Source organism: Chinchilla lanigera, unplaced genomic scaffold (genome assembly GCF_000276665.1).
Source record: "Chinchilla lanigera isolate Chin_1 unplaced genomic scaffold, ChiLan1.0 scaffold00089, whole genome shotgun sequence".
Lineage (NCBI taxonomy): Eukaryota > Metazoa > Chordata > Mammalia > Rodentia > Chinchillidae > Chinchilla > Chinchilla lanigera.
The window spans coordinates 3,199,109-3,218,982 of NW_004955490.1; the positions used below are offsets into that span (position 1 = coordinate 3,199,109).

The 19,874-nt window shown below is 40.9% G+C and overlaps 1 protein-coding gene across 2 annotated transcripts in view; it reads left to right on the forward strand.

Annotated features, from left to right (window-relative positions):
• The window catches only part of Lhfpl1 (lipoma HMGIC fusion partner-like 1), a 59,603-nt gene extending 42,786 nt beyond the window's left edge, over positions 1-16,817 (forward strand). For both annotated transcript variants that reach the window (XM_005404630.2, XM_005404629.2), the window contains exon 4: positions 15,856-16,817. In XM_005404630.2, the coding sequence (XP_005404687.1) occupies positions 15,856-16,037 (182 nt within the window). In that variant the 3' untranslated portion in view covers positions 16,038-16,817. The remainder of the gene's footprint in view (positions 1-15,855) is intronic.
• The last annotated feature ends 3,057 nt before the right edge of the window (positions 16,818-19,874 follow it).

Genomic DNA, 19,874 nt, shown 5'->3' on the forward strand with positions numbered 1-19,874 from the left:
ATAGGAACTAACAGTATGCTACATTACATACAGTTATCTTCAACGAAGTTGCTGAGTCCACCAGACGTAAGAATGTAAGATTGATCAAACAATCAAAGACTGTACGAGTAATAAAGAAACATTGGAAATGATGCAGAGCTTCACCATACAAGATGATAAGAGTTCAACAATGGTTCTTATACAGCATATTGTTGTTTTCAGATCAGTCATTCTGATTACCAGATTCAAGCGTGCAAAACTGGTCAAGAAAAGAAAATTTTAAGCATTAACTGTTCTTTCAATAAACCACAGACATCAGCAATACACCTACCCCAGCTATCCTTGTATATATATATATATAAATTTTGTTTTTCATTTTAAAGAGAATAGAAATAAACCAAAATGACAAAAACAAATACATAAGCAAAACAGCATAGAGAAGAGATTGTCAATAATATTTTCCTCCTAGGATAACTGAGACGATTACGTGAAGTAATAGATACATAAAAAGCATGATAGGCTGTGTTAAACACAACTTGTTTTTAGAAGGTAGTCAGTCCAGTTCTCTAGAGCCTTTTATAGGGATATCCGAAGTATGGCTTCTGGACCCACTCAACTTAGTGAAGGCCTGCAGTCAAGCCTTCGCAAAGGCCATGTGTACATTCCCTGCATTTCCTTTCTGTGAGGCTCATTTCCTTTGCTTTCCATCATTTCCTCTCATTCTTGCCAGTTCAAAGCCTTTCATGGTGACTTGGGGACTGACCTTTAAGGGTGCAGTTTCTAGGCATTTCCTGTTGCCGTTTTCTCCATCAGTTTCCTTCTTCATGGATAATCTTTTCTTGTGTTCATCAGAGCACAATGAGGAGGCTTAACCCATTCTCATGTCCACAAAGGGACAGCGGAGAGCAGTGGAGACAGGCCTGGCCAGGGTACGAAGAGATCTGGGTTTTAATTTTCTTAGCTTGCTTGGACGCATCATTTTCCCACTCTGAGTCTTGCTTTCCATACTTTTATATAGAAAGCATTGAACTAGATGGATGAGCAACATGAGATCCCAGGTATCTACTAGCTTTTAGTTGTGACCTACTTACCCTTTTTGGTGAATACTTTGATCTACTCTCTACTCTCATATTTGTTTATTTTGTTCTTAAAAAGCAGAAAAGTAGATTTCAAGTACACACACACACACACACACACACACACACACACGGGTAGCTATGGTAGGAGAGCAACCAGTTAAATTGTATGACTGTAGAAATCATTTCAGTATAATATATCAAAACACCATATTATACACATCAAATATACCAACAACAAAAATCAATCTACTTCAGACATTTTTCTTCAAGGAAAGGGGACTGTATTAAGCATTCACCCAGTGGGGCACCAGGAATTTTCCCCAGGGATTGTCCAAAGCCACTCACCCCTAAGAGCAGCATCAGCTAGAATGTTTGAATGTTCTGATAGCCAGTCCTAGAACATTCGACGTTCAAATGTTGCTTCAAATTTTTTCTTTTGCAACAGGGAAGGGGACCAAAAGATAGAGAGTAAGGGGAATGAGGGGAGGGGAAGAGGATGGAAAAAGAATCAATTTGTGTTATGTACCAACCCACCACCATGAATGTACTCATGTACAAGGAGCATATACTAATAAACATTTAAAAATAGATAAAAATTTAGAAAAAATTTAGTTCCTTGCCTAGACTCTCACAGAGAGGAGTCTCATCTATAGGAGAAGCTGGGTTAAGCCGGAGGAGATAGGAAACAGTTGGTGGGTCAGGGAGCAACTTGATTCAACTGGGTTACTCTGGAGCCTCATGGACTCTTACCACTGTCTAAATGTTTTATTGAATGAAATGAACAAATTGTAGGATGGCTCTGTGACCATAGACAGTTCACTTCACCTCTTTAGCCCTGTTGCTTCATAACTTTCAGAAACTGTTTGGGCAGTGACATGAAAATGTACCTTAAAAGCGCTGTATTCAAACAGTGTTTTACATATGAAAGAGGCAAAAGATTATAAAGGCAATCTGTCAGCTGTGTTTTTCACTGATCACCTCTATTCAAAATAATGAGTAATGAGAATCTATTCATCCCAAGGGACATGAAACTATTTTCATTTTGAATAGAAAAAAATGATTGCGGTGTCTATAAACGTTTCTCTCTTCCCTGAAATAGTCCCCACGGCAAAAAGGTATCACCCCTGGAATAGCTGATACCTAGGATAGTTGATAGCTAAGATAACTTGCAACTTGGTGACTCTGGAAGAAGACAAGGCTCTTACCAAGGCTTCAAGGGCAAGGGGAAGGTCCTCTACTTTCCTTCTTTTTCCAGTGCCCTGCTGAAAGTCTAGTAGGCTCAAAAGCTGAAATAATGAATAACGGTGAACCTATTGTCTGTATAGCAAATGACCACACGGTGGCAGTAAAGTCAGTTAAATTTGTTCCGTTTGCAACTGCGGCTTTCTCTGTCTTGTCTGACCCTGCTACTAAAGAACACGAATCACAATTTCCTTGCAGTTTCTTCAGTAAACCTCACTACTTGGTTCCTTTTCCTCCTTCACCTTTATTGTCTATTAGTCTTCCCCTATCTACTATAGAATGATACTGTATTTTATGCCTCTGATTTTTTCCCCCCCTTTGGTTTTTTTTCCGGTACTGGGAATCGAACTCACGATCTTGCGCTTGCCAGGCAGGCACTGTGCCGCTGAGCTAGATCCCCAGCCCCTATGCCTTTGATTAAAAGAAGAATTTATTATAAATGGGGAAGCTAATACTGCAGTACCCATGTCACGGGCTCTGGAGGTGAGGATGAAACAAAATGATATCCTTAACACATTTAGTTAAGTATATACAGGGCCTGCACCCAATAAACAATAACAGAAACTGTTATTATGACTGCTATTATTATTATTACTGCTATTATTATTATTACTATTGGTTTGACTTACCCAGAAGTTTAATTAATAAAGTGAAATGGATTTGAAAAGCAGGAACAGAGAGGAAAATCAAGGAGGACTTCAAATTTAGAAGCAATTCCATGGCACGGTTAGAGTTAAAGGGTGAAAATACGTTACTCCTGTTCTGTGCCATATGATATTTTCAAACCGTTGCCAGCAAGCCCCATCCAGGTAAACACACACATCCATCTCACAAGTGAAAGTCCCTAGCACTGCATCAAGTGTGAGGTAGATTCTCAGTAAATGATAATTCCCTCCCATTTTCCAGTAAACAATAGACCCACAGTTGTGGGCTAATGATATGGTCTAGTTCAAGAGGTTACCTGCCAGACTGTAAATAAAAATCATCTGGACACTTTCCTCAGGAAGATAGTCTTATCAATGTGGAGCAAAACCTTGGAATCTATATAATATAACTCTCCCGGATATTTCTGTGATAGGGCCGGGTGTTTAGCTGAAAAATGCAGAAGTACAAGTAGTCATTATTCTAGGCTCCATGCTAAGTGATTTATATGTACCGTGTTATTTGACCCTTTCAGTTGCTCTGTGAGCACTGTACATAATTGAATGATTTGCCCAGAGCTTCAGTTTGTGACAGAACATGGTTTTCAAACACAGTCCCTGTAACTGTCATGCCAGACTCTTCTTACCATGCTCACTTCCCAGGCTCACACAAAGCCTGTGCCCAGCGTCCATATCCTCCAAGTAGGGGCCTCGGCCAGATATTTCAACTCCTTTTTGTAGAATAAATGCATCTGGGTGGGAACTGATGAAGAAATAAAGCAGATGGAAGATGATTAAATGAGACAATGTATGAAAAAGTACCTTGTGAATTGAAAACTGCTCTACTTACAGTGGATGGTATCATTTGTGGCGTTTGTTACTTTTTGTGGATCTCAGATGCAGGGTAGGACTTTATAGTGCATGTCTGTTGGCTGACGGAGCATGGATGGACATAGCTTATGGTCAAAACTGGCATCAATGATATGGGGCTAACAATGGCTGAAATGAGGGGCCACTCACTCCTGCATCCTGAGGTGGGTCAGTGTGCTGGGTCTCGCTTCAAGCATTCTTAAGTATTTGAGAATTATGTAAAAAATGAGTAATAACCACTCAGCATATTGTGGGTATTCACTGTGTATAAGACACTGAATAAGGTGCTATAAAAATGCAAAGAAGTCAGAGGTATTGCCTTGAAAAAGCATGTAGTTTAATGAGACATATCTATGTAACACAAAACCACGATGTCGGTTCAAATTTGTGTTATCATCAAAAGCACTAAATACTTTCATAATACTAAAGCACACAAGGATAATTTTAGAATTTATCTTTTTTCCCTTAGTAGAAGTTCTCATCTGGATTACTGAATGCAGTTCCTGATTCTCTCTCTTCCCTTCTTTCTAAAGATACTGCACACTGCCCATTTGATCCACCTCCCATTCTGTAGCCAAAGTGATACTTTCACAATGAAATCAGATGTCATTCTTCTTCCTTAGCAGTAATTCCCTGTTGCCTTCAGAATCAAGTCCAAACCCTATAGCAAGGCGTACAGGGATCGCGGCTATCATTTCTGTTGTCACTCTCATCTTCTCTTGCCCAACCCTGAGAATGCCATGTTCCTCGACAACTTTGCAGGTTTTACTCCCTTTGCTGGGAATATTCTTCTCCCTTTCCTTGCCTGCCTTCTTACTCTTCCTTAAATTTGTTTTGCATCCTTTAAACTGGATTTCATGCCCCTCCTCTATATCCTTGTTGCACTCATTATCATAACACTTGTCACACTAATAGACTGTTTACTTGTCCTACTTCTATCTCTGCCTCCCTTTCACTTATCTGGTTTGCTGAGAACAACTTATTTAGAGCTCACTCCAGCACCTGGCATGTGGAGGCGCTTGATTGATGTTAGCTATTACTATTCCAGTTATTGGCTTCATGCTGAGAAAGTTCAAGTGGATGTGAGCAGAGGGCTATTAAGCAGATGTTAGAGGAGAGGGGCCAATTTCTTAGAAGCCAAGTGCCCTAGAAAGCTTCTGCTGCAACAAAGAGGTCCAGCGTTTGTTTAGCTGGGTTTTGCCCTGACTCTGAAAGACTACTGAAGGTATAGCTGATCGGCTGTACAAAGACCACCACGGGGTGACATGGAAGTCTTGTTAGAAGTAGATAGGCTCAATGCGGAGAAAGACCGCGAATAATTTAATTTGGCCTGAGACATGATTCTCCCCTTGAAAGAAAAAGATGAGCAGAACAGTTTGAACAAGGTGTCTGTACAAGAAATAAAAGAAAAAAAGGAATACAAGTTGGCAAACATGAGAAGTCAGAAGCACGCATTTCAGTGGAAGGACTTAGTTTGTTTGGCAAAGGGATTTTTGTGAGGTTCTATGTTTACTGAAGATAGGAAGAGAAACGTGCTTTACAGAGTGAGAAACATGCTCTGCAAAGCAAGGCTGGGCCAAGTAAAAGTAGGAAAAAGTACTCTCTGCAGCATGAGAGTGGACTACTGCTAGAGAGACAACGCAGAAGCCAGCAGGGGATCGTATGAAAGAGAAAAATGAGATCAGGGCACCTGTGCCATCCTGAGTGCTTTGCTGTTTGCCCCTCTGATGTCAAGTATCTTGGCCTTCCCTTACCCCTTAGAACACTGGACTAGAACGTGCTACCTCCCTTGTAGATCTGACTAGGTCAAAGACTCAGTGGTAACTAGCAGTAATACGTTTACCTGAACAACTGAAGTGTTTAGAAGGATTTTTTCTCTCTCTTTTTTTTTTTTTTCCCAGAAGAGCCTGGCAGGCATCTGGAATAGTCACTATATTCTGGGCCTCCAATCTGGGCTGCTGGTGACACTTACACCCAGCCTGGAATGTGAGAAAAGAGCTGTTCTCGTAGCTTTGGCTGTCTTTTTACTGGAGGCCACAGTGGAGGTGGCAGTATTTTGGCAATTGCTGTTAAATTCATTGGCTTTGCTTTATCTTTGAAAATTCTTCATCTGTATTTGCTGGATTCTAGTGGAGAAAGTTCTCTGCTCACTTAGCTTGGTTGCACTGAAATGTTTTTGTGTTGCTACCTAGGGAAGCCCTAATGAATAAAGTCTAAAATAAGCTCTGAACAGATGGGACCATCAGCTTTGCCCAAATTCCTACTGCTCCTGTAGACACAAAATTCAGAACCCTATGGCAAAAATATGCCAGATCAGCAAATAGCAACACCCTCCACTAACCCTATGCACCAAATAGCAGTATGGGAGGTGGTTTGTAACCTAATTCCATGAACTTCCATGGTGCACTGTGATGGGAAGAAGAACTGGCTTTCCTGAGCTGAATCTGCTTTCGAAAAAAATAAAATGCTCCTTAGGAGGGTGTCTGGTAAAGAGCTCAATTCTTCCCACTGTGCAGTGCCGAGGTACTATGATCTTAGGGTTCTAGTTTTCTTCTATCATCCCATTTTCTCTTCTGTAGTCTCCTTCTGTTCTTTGCACTCCGTACTTCTTCCTCTCATGTTCTACTCCACTGAAATCTAAAGGATTTGTAGGTGTCTCTGACCGCTATGGGCACCCTGCCTTGATATAGTGAAGGCTGTGAAGGCTCCTCTGGGTGGCTGCATATCTTTTTTGTGCCACTGAGTTTGAGGATGATGACCAGGTTCTCTTTGTAGGTCCTCCTCCACTCTTAGGATCGCTGCTCGCCTTATTTTGCCTAAGGCAGGCAGAGCAATATCTCTCACACTTTCTAGTTATTGGAATGTATCAGATGAACAATAAATGTGAATATTGCTCTCTTTGCATTGTACCTGCAACATTTCTCCAATCTTCTGATTTCAAGAATTCCTAGAACTTGGATCTCATCTTTTTAGAGAAAGATAGCCTCTTATCTACACTCCTGAACTGTTCACATTCTTCAAACTGCTTCATCCCTTCTTGCCCTATTCTAAAGCTTTAAGCTCCTTTATGGCTCTTACCCTCCCACTGCTGTCGGTCTTTCTGTTACAGCACAATATCCACAGCTTTTTACCACAGGTCCTAACTCACAAGTATGGTTTTCCTGAAAGTAGTAGTGCTCACAGCTTCACTACTGGTAACAGCTGTGTCAAGTCAAACTTCCATGTATCTGAAAATTTCATGATGTCTCATCTAGCCCTAGTCAATATGGGAGGTGTTAGTTATCATTGTTTGCTTGTTATATCTTTGCTTTCCTATCTCTTCCTCCAACTTTTTAGGGGCTTGAGATACCATAAAATTGTTCTAGACTTATATCACTCTTAGTGTATGCCTTTCCTTTGAATATCGCTCCTCATTTCCGCTAAAAAAGACTCTTCTTTAGATTAGTCCTCCAGCACTCTTGGTTTCCTTCTTTCTTTTCTTTTCTTTCTTTCTTTTCTTGAGACAGGGTCTCACTACATAGTTCAGGTGGACCTTGAGCTCACCGTGTGGCCCAGGCTGGCCTCAGACTCATGACAATCTTCCTGCCTCAGCCTCCTGAGTGCTGGGATTACAGGTGTGCACCACCAGGTTTGGTGACTACACTTGGTTTCTAAACTGAAATTCTTCACATGCCCCTCAGAGCCTCTCTGTCATACTCTGATTCTTAGCTCTGATGCTGCCACCAGTGCTAGCCTTCTCCACCGTGAACCATGTTACTGTGAACACAAGCGCCTAATTCTTTATTGGGACCTATTTACAACTGGCTGGCTATGGTACCCCTGAAGGGCGTAACACTAGGGTTCTAAGGATGGTAGTAAGTTTAAGTGGCAGGCAGTAACAAATTTTTCTTGAAATAGTAAAGCTGTAATAACATAACTTAATGCTGAATGAAAGGAAACAGAGTCAAACTCCAAACCAATTTGATTTGTGACTTGGAATAAAAGCAACATGTCTTGATTTAAATGTCAGGCCCACTGCTGAGTGATGATTTAATAACTTTTATGAGGGATCCTGTCACAGCAAATTCAAGGCTGGAATAGAGTGACTCACAGATAGGGTGTTAGAAATGATACAGAATCACACAAAAAGAAACAGGCTTGTCTTAAGGCTCATCCAGAAACTTTGCATAAACCTAATTTGCAGTTAGAAACTCTTCTCCTTCTATGCTGCCACACAATCTTTCTCTTCACAGACACCCATGCATGAATGTACAAAAAACCTCTAGGTGTGATGTTAGCTCACTGTGGCATTTTCTGAGGACATAGGTCCTTGAACAACTCTAGCTTGATGGACCGGAGGCAGTGCACTAAATTCACAGGATATATAGCAGTGAGTCAGGCTGTTTCGTTTTGTTTTGTTTTTTTGTTTTTTTGTTTTTTTTCTGGTACCAGGAATCGAACTCAGGACCTTGCACTTGCCAGGCAGGCACTGTGCCACTGAGCTAAATCCCCAGCCCCTAGTCAGGCTGTTTCTCAAGGGATTTCCAGAACTGTATTTTGGCCTAGTGCCCTGACTTTTAGGCAGGTACTTAATTATTTTCTTCATCTTAAGGGTCGGAGAATTTATACCCAGTGGAGTTAAAAGATTTCTTCACAGTCTATAGTTTCCCCACTCCCAAGGAATCAGCGTTTCCTTCTCAAATACCTTGTAGGACCTCCCCTCACTCTTCCCAGCTTTCCTGGGCTAGCATACATGAAAGCTCAAAGCTGGCCAGCCTTCAGTCTCAAGCTGCTTCCCAGGTCAAGAAAGAACCAGGCATGACCATTCTTAACTGAGGATATGCCATTCAGTTGAGTTAATCAATCAGAGGTCAAGTTCATTTCCAAGAGAATTTAAACTGTAAATATCTGGTGTTTGCCTCACTAAGCATAACTCAATCTCAACAATTCTCAATCTCAATCTCAACAAGCATAACTCAATCTTGACATTTTTGGATAGATATATATATATTTTTTTTGTTTTTTTTTTCCGGTACTGGAAATCGAACTCATGACCTTGCACTTGCCAGGCAGGTGCTGTGCCGCTGAGCTAAATCCCCAGCCTCGATCATTCTTTATTGTAGGGAACTTGCTACGTATCATTGTTGGATGTGCAGCCTTGTCCTTGGCCTCTGGTTAACAGACACTCTCTGTAGCCTGTGCATACTTCCAATCTTTTACACAGAGATTTCAGGTTACTCTTCCCAATCTGTGCTCTAACAGAGCCACTCCCCAGTGGGAAGCAACACCCACCCCATACCTCTTTCTTGTACACACACACACACATATATTTTTGCAACACTGGGAATTGAATCCAGGGCCTTGCACATGTTGGGTGAATGGTTTGCCATCGAGGGACCTCCCTAGCATGTTTTTGAGTTTCAAAATTGAAGAAGGGAAAGGATAAGTTACTGTGAACATCTAGTAGCTAGAAACTGGGTACTACAATGCACAGGACATCCACTTCCTTGCATATTCCCCATAACAGGGAACTTTCTAGCCCCAAATGTCCATAGTGTCCAAGTAGAGATGCCTCACTCCATCAAATCATAGCTTAGTCAGAAACATTTCATTATTTCCCACTGTTTGGGAGGAAGATGACAGATTCACGTCCTCTGCTTAAGTAGATATGTTTAGTGATTTGCCAGCTATTGCTTCTTTTCTGAACCAGCTCTGAACAATATGCTGCTTCTAAAGCATGTCATCTGCCTTCTTGCTCATGGCTCATGTAATTTGGGTTACACTGACCACTCCATTTACCTGAAATGGCCGCTCCCCATTACTAAAGCCAAAGTAAAAAGCTCTCTTCTCTACAAGGCCTTAATGAGCCTGGATTTTTCCAGATATGAATGATTTCTCTTTTGTTGAATATGCCTATAGTGTTTTATTCATGTAGTTTAAAGTACTTACATTCATAATATAGTGGAAAACTTGAATTGGAGTGGTCTTTTTGAAATGCCTGGCCACTTAACCTTTCTTCCACTTAAAGAAAAGGGAAATGAGGCCAAGAAAGGTGACGTGGTTAGAGGAAAGTACCATACTTTCCCATAAAACTTAGACCATACTAATTTTTATACTTGGCTTTGTTCTCCCACCTTAATTGAAATGAGTTGCATTGAGCTTTCAGTTTTGGATGTTGAGCTTTAAATTAGACCTGACCTTCAAATCTCAACTCTGACACTTGGCCAAGTAATTTGCTTTTCATTTACCTATCTATCTATCTTTCTTTCTTTCTTTCTTTCTTTCTTTCTTTCTTTCTTTCTTTCTTTCTTTCTTCTTTCTCTTTCTTTTTCTCTTCCTCCCTCCCTTCCTTCTTTTTTCCTTCTTCCTTCCTTTCTTTCTTTCTTCCTTCCTTCCTTTCTTTCTTTCAACACAGTTTCCCACTACATAGTTTAGGCTCATCTTGAACTTGTGACAATCCTCATGCCTCAGCCTCGCAAGTATTGGGATTACAGGTATGTGCCAGCACATCTGATTTCATTTATTCTTTATAGTCAGCCTCCACATATATCCCCTCTGCCAAAAGTGAAAAATCATTTTTTTCTCCACTATAAACTGAAATAATTATGCCAGTTGTGAGAATCAAATGAGATTGTGTATTCAAAGTGCCTGCCACATAGTAGGTACTTGGTCAGTATTTGTCCGAAGAATATAACAATCAACAGCACTAATAGCAATAAGATTTGGAGATTGGTGATGACCCGTGGGACTTCACAAAAAGTGATTAGAGACAAAAAATGGCAGCTTTTTGATACTGCTCCTTATTTTTTCATCTTTTAATAAAAGGATTCCTCATCAGATCCATGTTCAAACTTTCTGTGGTGTAACTGAGTACTCATGGCAGTTCTTGAAGTAGATAGTTCATGAAGGTCTGCTTTGCTTTTGTGTCCCTTTTTGTAATGCCAATGATAGAACTTCTCTATTTCTCGAAGCGAATTGCAGATGAGGTTATGGGAAGGGGTGAATAAAAGGTATATTTCCTCTGTTAATCTTTCACCTCTGGTATGGCAGCAGGCTGGAGCTTAGATGCTGTTCAATGGCCTGATACGAGTGTCTGCAAGAGGAAATTGAGGATGCGCTTGAGGTGACAATGGGATCACTTTGGTGTGGGCTCATATCCCAGTGGAATCTGGTGCTGACATCAGTAAGGTTTACTGAGGCCTTTCTTAGCTCTTTACTCTGGAGCTGCCCACTCTGTGAGCTTTCTTTCTGCCTAGAGCTTTGGGGGTACTGTCATGCTATGCAATTATTCTTTTCATTTAGAGAAACAAGTCTTTCCCTGACATCAGGGTGCATGTACCTAATGGAAATATCCCTGTACTATAATGAAGAGATAATCTGACTGGCAACAGAAGAAACAGAATAAGAGTTTTGATGCCTCGTCCAGACTAGATTATGAATATGCTGAAGATCAAAAACTGGCTTGACAGTAGCCTTACCTCACAGCTGGCTCCTGCCTTGTCTGCAATTTGGGAACAGACTTGGTTGAAAGGCTAGAGAAGAAGCTTAGGTAAGTCAGTGACAAATTGATTTAGGAGCCTCCCGGGGAAAGTTTATGGGTCAAGGGTCCTGTTAGTAGAAAAATATTTCAGGGGGATATGAGAAAACAGTGGAGAGGGCACAGCACACGACTGGGAGTGAAAAGACTTGGTCTGGCCAGGTGTGGTGGTATACACCTATAATCCCCGCACTTGGGAAGCTGAGGCAAGGGGATCATTATGAGTTTGTGGCCAGTCTGGGTGACATAGTGAGTTTAAGACCATTCTGAACCATATAGCAAGATCCTGTCTCAATCTCCTCCCCACAAAAAGACACTTGGTCTTCTGCCTTGAGCTATCTGCTTCTGTATCTTGGACTGATCAGGCCTGCAACCTCCCAAATGAGTGGGAAGTGAAGGCTTAAATAAAAGAGAGAAGTGGTATGATTTTAGGCCTCCAGGAGGATTAAAACCCTCTATCAGAGTTTAAGATTGTCTGGAGGCTGAGATAAAGAACTTCTCTGGGTGGCCCCTATTTATTTGGTTTTCAAACAAAGGAAGGGGATCCTGAGAAAAGCATGGAAAACTGAGCAGGACTTTAGGAGTAATTACAAAGACTTCCCCAAGTAGTAAATTATGCTAATTAGGAGAACTATTTTATCTCCAGGTTGATATTCACCACAGAAGTGAGACACCTACAATTACAATCTCTAGTTAATTGGGGTTGGAGCCAGGTGTCCTCAGCTGTGGCCTTATCTTGTCCTTTGAGGTATCACAGCACCACAGGCCATTACAGGCCTCAACACGGTCCAGTGACTCATAGAGTTTCACTTACTGTGAATGCATTGCCCATCTCCAGACAAGGAATGCAGGCCTGGGACAGACTCACAAGTAAACATAGAAAGGCAATTGATTAATTTTAAATCCTGCTCACAGACACTTGGTAGTGGTCTCCATCACTTCTCAGCAAGTTTGTTGAGCTATTCCTAAACCTCACATCCCAGTCTGTAAATTTGGTATAATAAAGTTTGCAACTGTTTTAGTTACTTTTCTCTTATTACTGAGACAAAACACTCAATACCCAAAGTTAAAGGGGAAAGGATTAATTCAGCTCACAGTTTGTAGAGGTTTCAGTTCATAACTGACTCGTTCTGAGGCAGAGTGGCATGGCGGAGGAGCAACAGTCCATGGTGGTGGAAGACAGCAGAAGCAACAAGGTAGGGAAGGAGATAAACCTCTTTTTGTCCCTTATATTGTATCTAACCTACCAGGATTAGGGCAGTTCCAATCGAATCAGTGGACTGATCCAGCAGTTACCCATTCTTAATCCCAGCACCCTTAATCCTAGCATTGTACCATGAATCAATCAGTCACATACTCTAGATTCAGCCACCTCTGAAAAAGCCCCATCTAAAACTGCATGAGGCTTTGTGAGGACATCTAGACCCAAACCACAACAGCACACTTCCTCTTATGGGTGACAGAAGGTGAAAGTTTGCCAGTCTTCAGAGTTTTCACTCTGTGAATCCCCAAAGCATTGCATGAAACCTCCTACTTTTAATGAGTGTGTATATGTGTGTGTGTGTTAGTGGTAGGTGGGATAAGAAGAAGGATACTATTTGCACACACCTGTAGGAGGCTGAGGCAGGAGAATTGGAAGTTCAAACCCACCCTGAGTGGCAGAGAGTATCTAAGGAAGGAAGGAAGGAAGGGAGAGAGAGAGGGAGGGAGGGCTAGGGATGTAGCTCAGTGTAAAGGTTCTGGGTTCTATCCTCAGTACTGAAAAAAATAAGGGGGGTATAGATCTATTGGCTGATAACCTCAATTCAGTATTCTTCTGAATATTCCTCCAAGAGTCTACCAAAGTTTTTCATTTTTAGGCCACTTTAGAAATAATTGGATTTCTTTTGCTGAGAAGGATTTTCTTTTAAATATGCCCTCTCTCTCTCTGATGTTTAAATTGTTTTCATAACTGCTGTAGTCTGGCTTTCACTGTGATTTTGGATGGGGCCACAGGAATTTAGGAATATTATATGACTTCCCAGTTCTATTGGTAAAGTTCTGTCTCCTCAAAAGGACCAATTGACAATTGATATGGGAAGAGATGAAAGAGCGATCCATTCAAGTATAGAAGTCAGGATATATGGACTATAAAAAAACATGGTGCTGATGAGGGAATTTGGCTTAGGAAGATCAGAGAAGATTTCATGGAGGAATTAATGATTGAGCTGAGATCCTAAGAATCACTGAACTTTAACTAAACAAAGAGAGTGGTAGAAAGTGCATATACACACACACACCCGCACACACAATGAGCATTTCAGGCAGAGGGAAGAGAACGTGCAGAAGACTTACAGTGAAAAGGAACATGGCACAGTCTAGAAACAAACAGAATACTACCTTTAGCTAGTTGTGCATATTTAATTCAAAATTTAAACTGGATTTAGGGGTTGAAAGGCGAAAATGCAATAGTATCCAGTTTCAGAATACTGTTAGGCTATATCATATATGTTGAAATTTTACCCACTGTGGATACAGCATACGAAACACTATTGCAAAAAGAAACAAATACACCCATACTGTTGAGTCAATAATCTGGACAGTGAATAGCACAGATGAGAAATATGTCAAATGCAAATCTTCCTCACAATGTTTTGCCCAACATACACAACTGTGTATGTAGTACCCAGATGAATTCCTACATAGCTGTTTGGGTGAGGTGACTTAAGCCCACTGAAGAGAACTGAAGAAAGTTTCAGCAAGTATCAAGTCCTGAATAGTATTCTGTGGAAGATATGAATTGGTGAATAGAAGAGAAGGGGTTTCCAGCATCAGAGACAGTATGAGTGATGTCTTGGTAGTAGAAAGACTGTCTAATTAGGGAAATTTGGGATCAATTAGGCACACATGAATGTAAAAGCAATGAAATCTAATTTGGGGCCATCTTAGACTCTCTATGTCCCATTAACTAGTCAATTAAAATGAGGAAAATTAAAGTTTACTGGTTACCATGTGCATAGGAATAAGGGGCTATCTGATTGGATTTAGCCTTTAAATAATAAATTGTAATAAATATTAGTATTACCATCCTGAGCATAGTGTGGACAAGCTTTCTACAAAAGCTCAGGGGGAGGTGAAGGTTGCTGCCTGTTCTTCTCAGGATTTCTGTGCAATTTTGTGTAATTGGGCACCTACCACGATTTCTGGAGTTCTCTTTGCTTAAGCATATCATTTTAGCAGTTATTTTAGTACATCATAAAATAATGGCTCTTCTTTCTCTGGGCATTACCATTATTTGAGATAATGATTAAAAACTACAAATCCTCTAAACAAAGCAGTCTACTTCTGGTAAAATAGAAGGCAATGGGATGGATGTGTTGGAGCAGGTGACATTTCCCATCACACTTGAAACTAAAACTATGCCCTAAGCATCTTGGCTTTTGTTCTAATTTACACTTCCTGAGTGTTGAATCAGTAAGCTGGGACAGATGCATGTATTAAGAGGGAGCGAGCTCAATATTTGCCTGTCTGTTCTCTCGATGATGCAAGATATGGCCCACTGAAAGCAGCCTATGTTCAACTGTATACCACCATTATGCCTTGACCCCTGCAAAGCCTCATGCACTCATAGATGGGGCTTTTTGGAGCTTGATGGATCTAGGGTGTGTGATACTGAAACTAAGGGTATCTGGTACTCAATGAGGCCACTAATCGGAATTACCATAGTTCTGGGTGTGGCTGAAAAGACTTACTGAACACAGAAACCTTACCATGGATGTGGGTGGCACCACTCAAAAGACATGTAGCCTGGATGGGATAAAAGAGAAAAGTAGGCTCACTGCTTGCTGCTGCTGCCTTCTACCTGCTATGCCATGAACTGTTTCTCCTCTGTGATGTTCCTCTGCCATGCCACCCTGCCTTGGAGCCAGCAACTATGGACTGAAACTTCTATAAACTGTGAGCTGAAAGAAGCCTTTCCTCTTTCAAACTGTGGAAGTTGGCTATTTTCTGTCAGCAGTGAGAAAAAGTAATTAAGGCATCCACTTTGATTAAAAGTGTGAAGCTGTGGGGTCATCATGGCCCAGGGTTTACATCCTAACTCTACCACGTTCTTTGCTGCATAATTTTTCACAATTAACCTGTGCCTCAGTCGCCTCATTTTTTGTAAAACAAGAATAATACGAATACCTATTTCATGTAGTTACTGTGATGATCAATGTGTAAAAAACTTAGGATGTTTGACACTTAGTCAAGTTGCTCTTGTATCATTGTCACTAGCAATGCCACACTATCATAACCCACATTACCCTTAGGTTTCCCTTTAACAGGAAAATAAAATCTTATAACCTCTTGCTAGAGCAGAGACCAGAAAATAGCAAAGGAGGAAGTAGGAAACCCATTTGCATTCACTACCTCATGTTCATACCCTAACTATAATATCTTAATGTAAAAAGGTGAATATTATACTTTCAGGGATCATTTTTATAGTTTGTTATGAAAGGGAATGTATGAGACCCCAATCCCCATATCTGTGTCCTTGTTTCTACAGGTACCTGCCAGCTTGGCTGGGCCTATTACTGTGCTGGAGGTGGAGCAGCTGCAGCTATGCTGATCTGCACTTGGCTCTCTTGTTTTGCTGGAAGAAATCCCAAGCCTGCCATGTTGGTGGAGAGCATCATGAAGAACACCAATTCTTATGCTGTGGAGCTTGACCATTGCCTCAAACCCTGAGCTTTGAAAGAAGATTGATTGGAGATGGTGGGAAAGGAAAGGAAAGGGAACCTGGAAAGATGTACTAAGACAAGATTAGGCCAGTTGGTACCCACTGGCCAGTAGTGCAGCCTACTATTTGCATGCTTTTTGTCCACCTGTCATTTACTTTCACTTTCCTGTAAACCAGTGGGTCAGTGGTTATTTACAAAACTCACATAGAACAGTGATTCTCTTAAACATTTAACCAACCAGTGAGTGTCCAAAGATGCCCAAGTCTAAATGTGCTCCTTTATACAAAATAAGAAGATTCTGACTTGAAAGGTAACTGCATAACCACGCATCTCTTCGGAGTTCTTCAGCTCCTATCTTCTGCTTATGCCAAAACTTAAAGGCCAAGTCAGAACAGTTGTACACGGATGGGCCACAAGATGGACAAGGCTGGATGCTGCCATTCCCCTTAGTATTTATCGCCATCCCCAGTCATCTTTGGAATGAATATCTGTGACTTTCTTAGGACTACACCTTCTCCTAGGTTTCTTCCTTCACAGTTGTGAGGAAGCTTGGTGAGAGGATAACTCCCAGTAGGAAAAACATAACTCATAGATGCGTGCATATAATCTGAGGCCCCTTCTGCATTATACTTTGGAATATTCATAGGTATTCATTTTTTGTTCTGATTGGGTGACTAGCATCAAAATATAGTAGCAAGTATTTCCTAATCCCTTATAGGTATGGAAATGATGTTCATCAACGTTTGTTGAGTATTCAATAAATATGAATTCACAGTGACGATGAAAAGATGTTTCTACTGAACCTCATTGAAATTCCTATCAGAGTTCATTAAAATTGACTAGGAAATCTTCAGAGGCATGTTTCCCTTGTAGTCAGTCACCCCTGGTGTGGATAGAAGCTTCTCTGCCTGTTTCAATGACTGCTCATTAAATGATCTCTCCTCCATCTGGGTTAAGTTAGACATGAAAGAGCAGAGTCCTGATGTCACCTAAGGCTGGTGTATTTTTAGGCCTGACCTTTATCCATCTGTACTCAAGCCTGATGGTTGGTGTAGAATCTGGTGTCTCCTTGGGGCAAAATTACTCTCACTCCTTTCCTCAGTTAATTCAGGCCAGATCTATTGATCCATATCCAAAACTTTGGGGTCTGTGGAAGGCCTGTGACTCAAACGACCAGCTCATGTTCTATTCTTCATTTTTCCTGCATGATTTGGGTAGAGCCATACCTAGAAGGAGCGAAAAGGAAAAAAGCTGGCTTCATGAATGATATGCCATCCTTCAAAGAGTCAGGATTCTTATATTGACCTCAGGTACATAAGTGAATTCAAGCATATACTGCACTGCATTCATAGTTCATTCCTTCGTTTAGCCACTCATTTAGTATCCATTTCTTGTCTTACGATATGTCATGTTCTGTGTTAAGTACTAGTGCTAAAATAATGGAGACACGGTTTTTAACCCTGAAAAAGATAGTAATAAGGTATTGACAGATCAATAATTGCCACTATGGCTTAGGTGCTAGGAAAATAAAGAAGAGGAACTAAAGGACCTCACGCCATTCAAACAACTTTGGGGTGATGGGCTTCACGGAAAAGTTTTCCAGCAAAGGTGTTACCCAGGATGGGTCTGAGAAATGAACAGGGGGCATTAGTCAGCAAAGGTAAAGCCTTCAATAGGCAAAGAGCAGTGGAAGCAGAAGCACAGGGACCATATGAAGTTGACAAACAGGTATAAAAAAGGAGGTAATAAAAGCTGAAGATGAGAAGGGAAGCAGGGGACATTCTGGTCCAACGTGAAGAGTTTGGGTTTTATCCTCAAGAAAGGCCGTTGAAAGGGAAGGGACATGAATATATCTGTGTTTTGCCAAAGATCAGTTTGGCTATAGAAACAAGAATGAAAAAGGATAGAGAGAAACCAGAGATATTTTCATAATCAAGGTGTAAGAGATCAAGTCCTGAGCTAAGTTAGTGACTGTGCTACTGGAATAGATAGATTTGAAAGAAGACAGAGTTTGAGCATTCCTAATCTGAGAATCTGAAATCTTAAATGCTCCAAAACCCAAAGCTATTTAAATGTCATGCTGGTGCTCAAAATGTTTCCGAGCATTTTGGATTTTGTAGTTTTGGGTTAGGAATGCTCAGTTTGTAAAGTCTATGCAAATATTCCCAAATCCCAAAAAACTATGAGATTAGAAACATTTCTGGTCTCAAGCATTTCTACTCAACCTACATGTAGGAGGGAAGTTCTATAGGATTAAGTGTCTAATGGACACATGTAGGTGAAAGGAAGTGACAATTTGGGATGACCACTCTGGTGTGTGGGTGGTTCCTACCAACAAGGCAAGGAATACAAGAAGAATAACAGATTTTAAAAAACTGGTGAATGAATTCATGTCAAATATTATCTCCCTCAAGGAAGTGGATTAAGTTTTTAAGGTGAAGCAAGCTGAACATACCTCGCTGGGAGGAAAGGAATGTAATTGGGATTGTAGCATTCCATTTCCCTAAAAAGGATGACTAAGAACAGCTAAAATAAAAACGGAACTGGCTCAAACCTCATTTTTATTGCATTGACTCAGTAATGTAACCTTAATTTAGGAAAACACAGCGTGTAGAGAATATGTAACATGTTTAGGAAAAGGCAGATCACATTCTTTAGAAAAATAAATGTGATCAAGGGATCTCTTTTCTTGTTTCTCAGGTTAGGAAACTTTTTGGAATGCTGCAGAATAGACTCTGTGGAAATGAGTGTGTACATCAAAGTCCTGGCAGGAAGAAGATGGTATGTGTAGGGAGCTTAGTTGACATAAGCTTAATGGAAGAACATTTTGGTGGTGCACGTAGAGTTAAGGGAACCTAAGAGTGAAGTTAAGGAGAGAAACACTGAATGGTGGGGAGCCATCATCGCCCCTAAGACTGAAGGAGTGAGAAGGAGTAACAGTGTTATTGGAACCCAGTAGAAACTGTAGCTGTGCGGAAGGAGCTGTCTGATAAGAGTTGTGGCTTTAGGTAGCACAATGCAATCTAAATATAGTAGAGAAGGAGACAGGAGAATAAAATCTACATCTTTCTTCCTGTTCTCTGATTTTTTTCCAGTGCCCAGATTCAGCCAGACACCAACTGGCATAGAAACCTTTCACTACAGTCCACTGATGTCAGGCCACGGCAGGGGAGGGCAAAGAATGAAGCTGGAGAGTGTTGGGGGCAAATGGAAAATAACAACTCAGTGTGTCCTTAGCCCTCAACACTGCCATTGTCTTGTGATTCCCCAGAAAGTATATGCTTTGCTGCCTTTCTGGGCCCAAATACCTAAATAGACTGTGCAGATATTATAATCTAAGAAGGAAGGGATTAATTTGAAAGAAGCTTTTAAAATAACTATATTCTTGAAGGAGTTAGTTGTTGATAGAAGTTACTTGAAACATTTCTTCCTTTCTAGGGAAAAGATAAAATTTGAAGGATATTCTTGTTGAGTGCAAAAACATGGCCTGCAGGGGCTTCTATTCAGAGAAGGGCTGAGCGCTACGTTCAATTTGAATTTAAAAATTCCCCTGGCTAGGTCTGGTTTCTTTTCTGCTAAGCCTTGTTTTGGCACAAATATCTGACTGGTCCAGATTTTTTTCCCTGTGGCCTGGAGCAGACTTTTGGAGGCTGTATTTGCCTCTTTTGGTTGCTGTTGTGCAGGGAAGAAAGAGAAATTCAGAGATTTGTTTCTCCAATACTTAGCTGGCTGTCATGCTTCTCCCACTTATGTGCAGATTGTGTGCCTAACCATGGGTCCTTTCCAACCTTGGAATCACTTCCATTTTGGGGAGGCAGTGAAAGGTAGGAGGCTGTTCATCTAG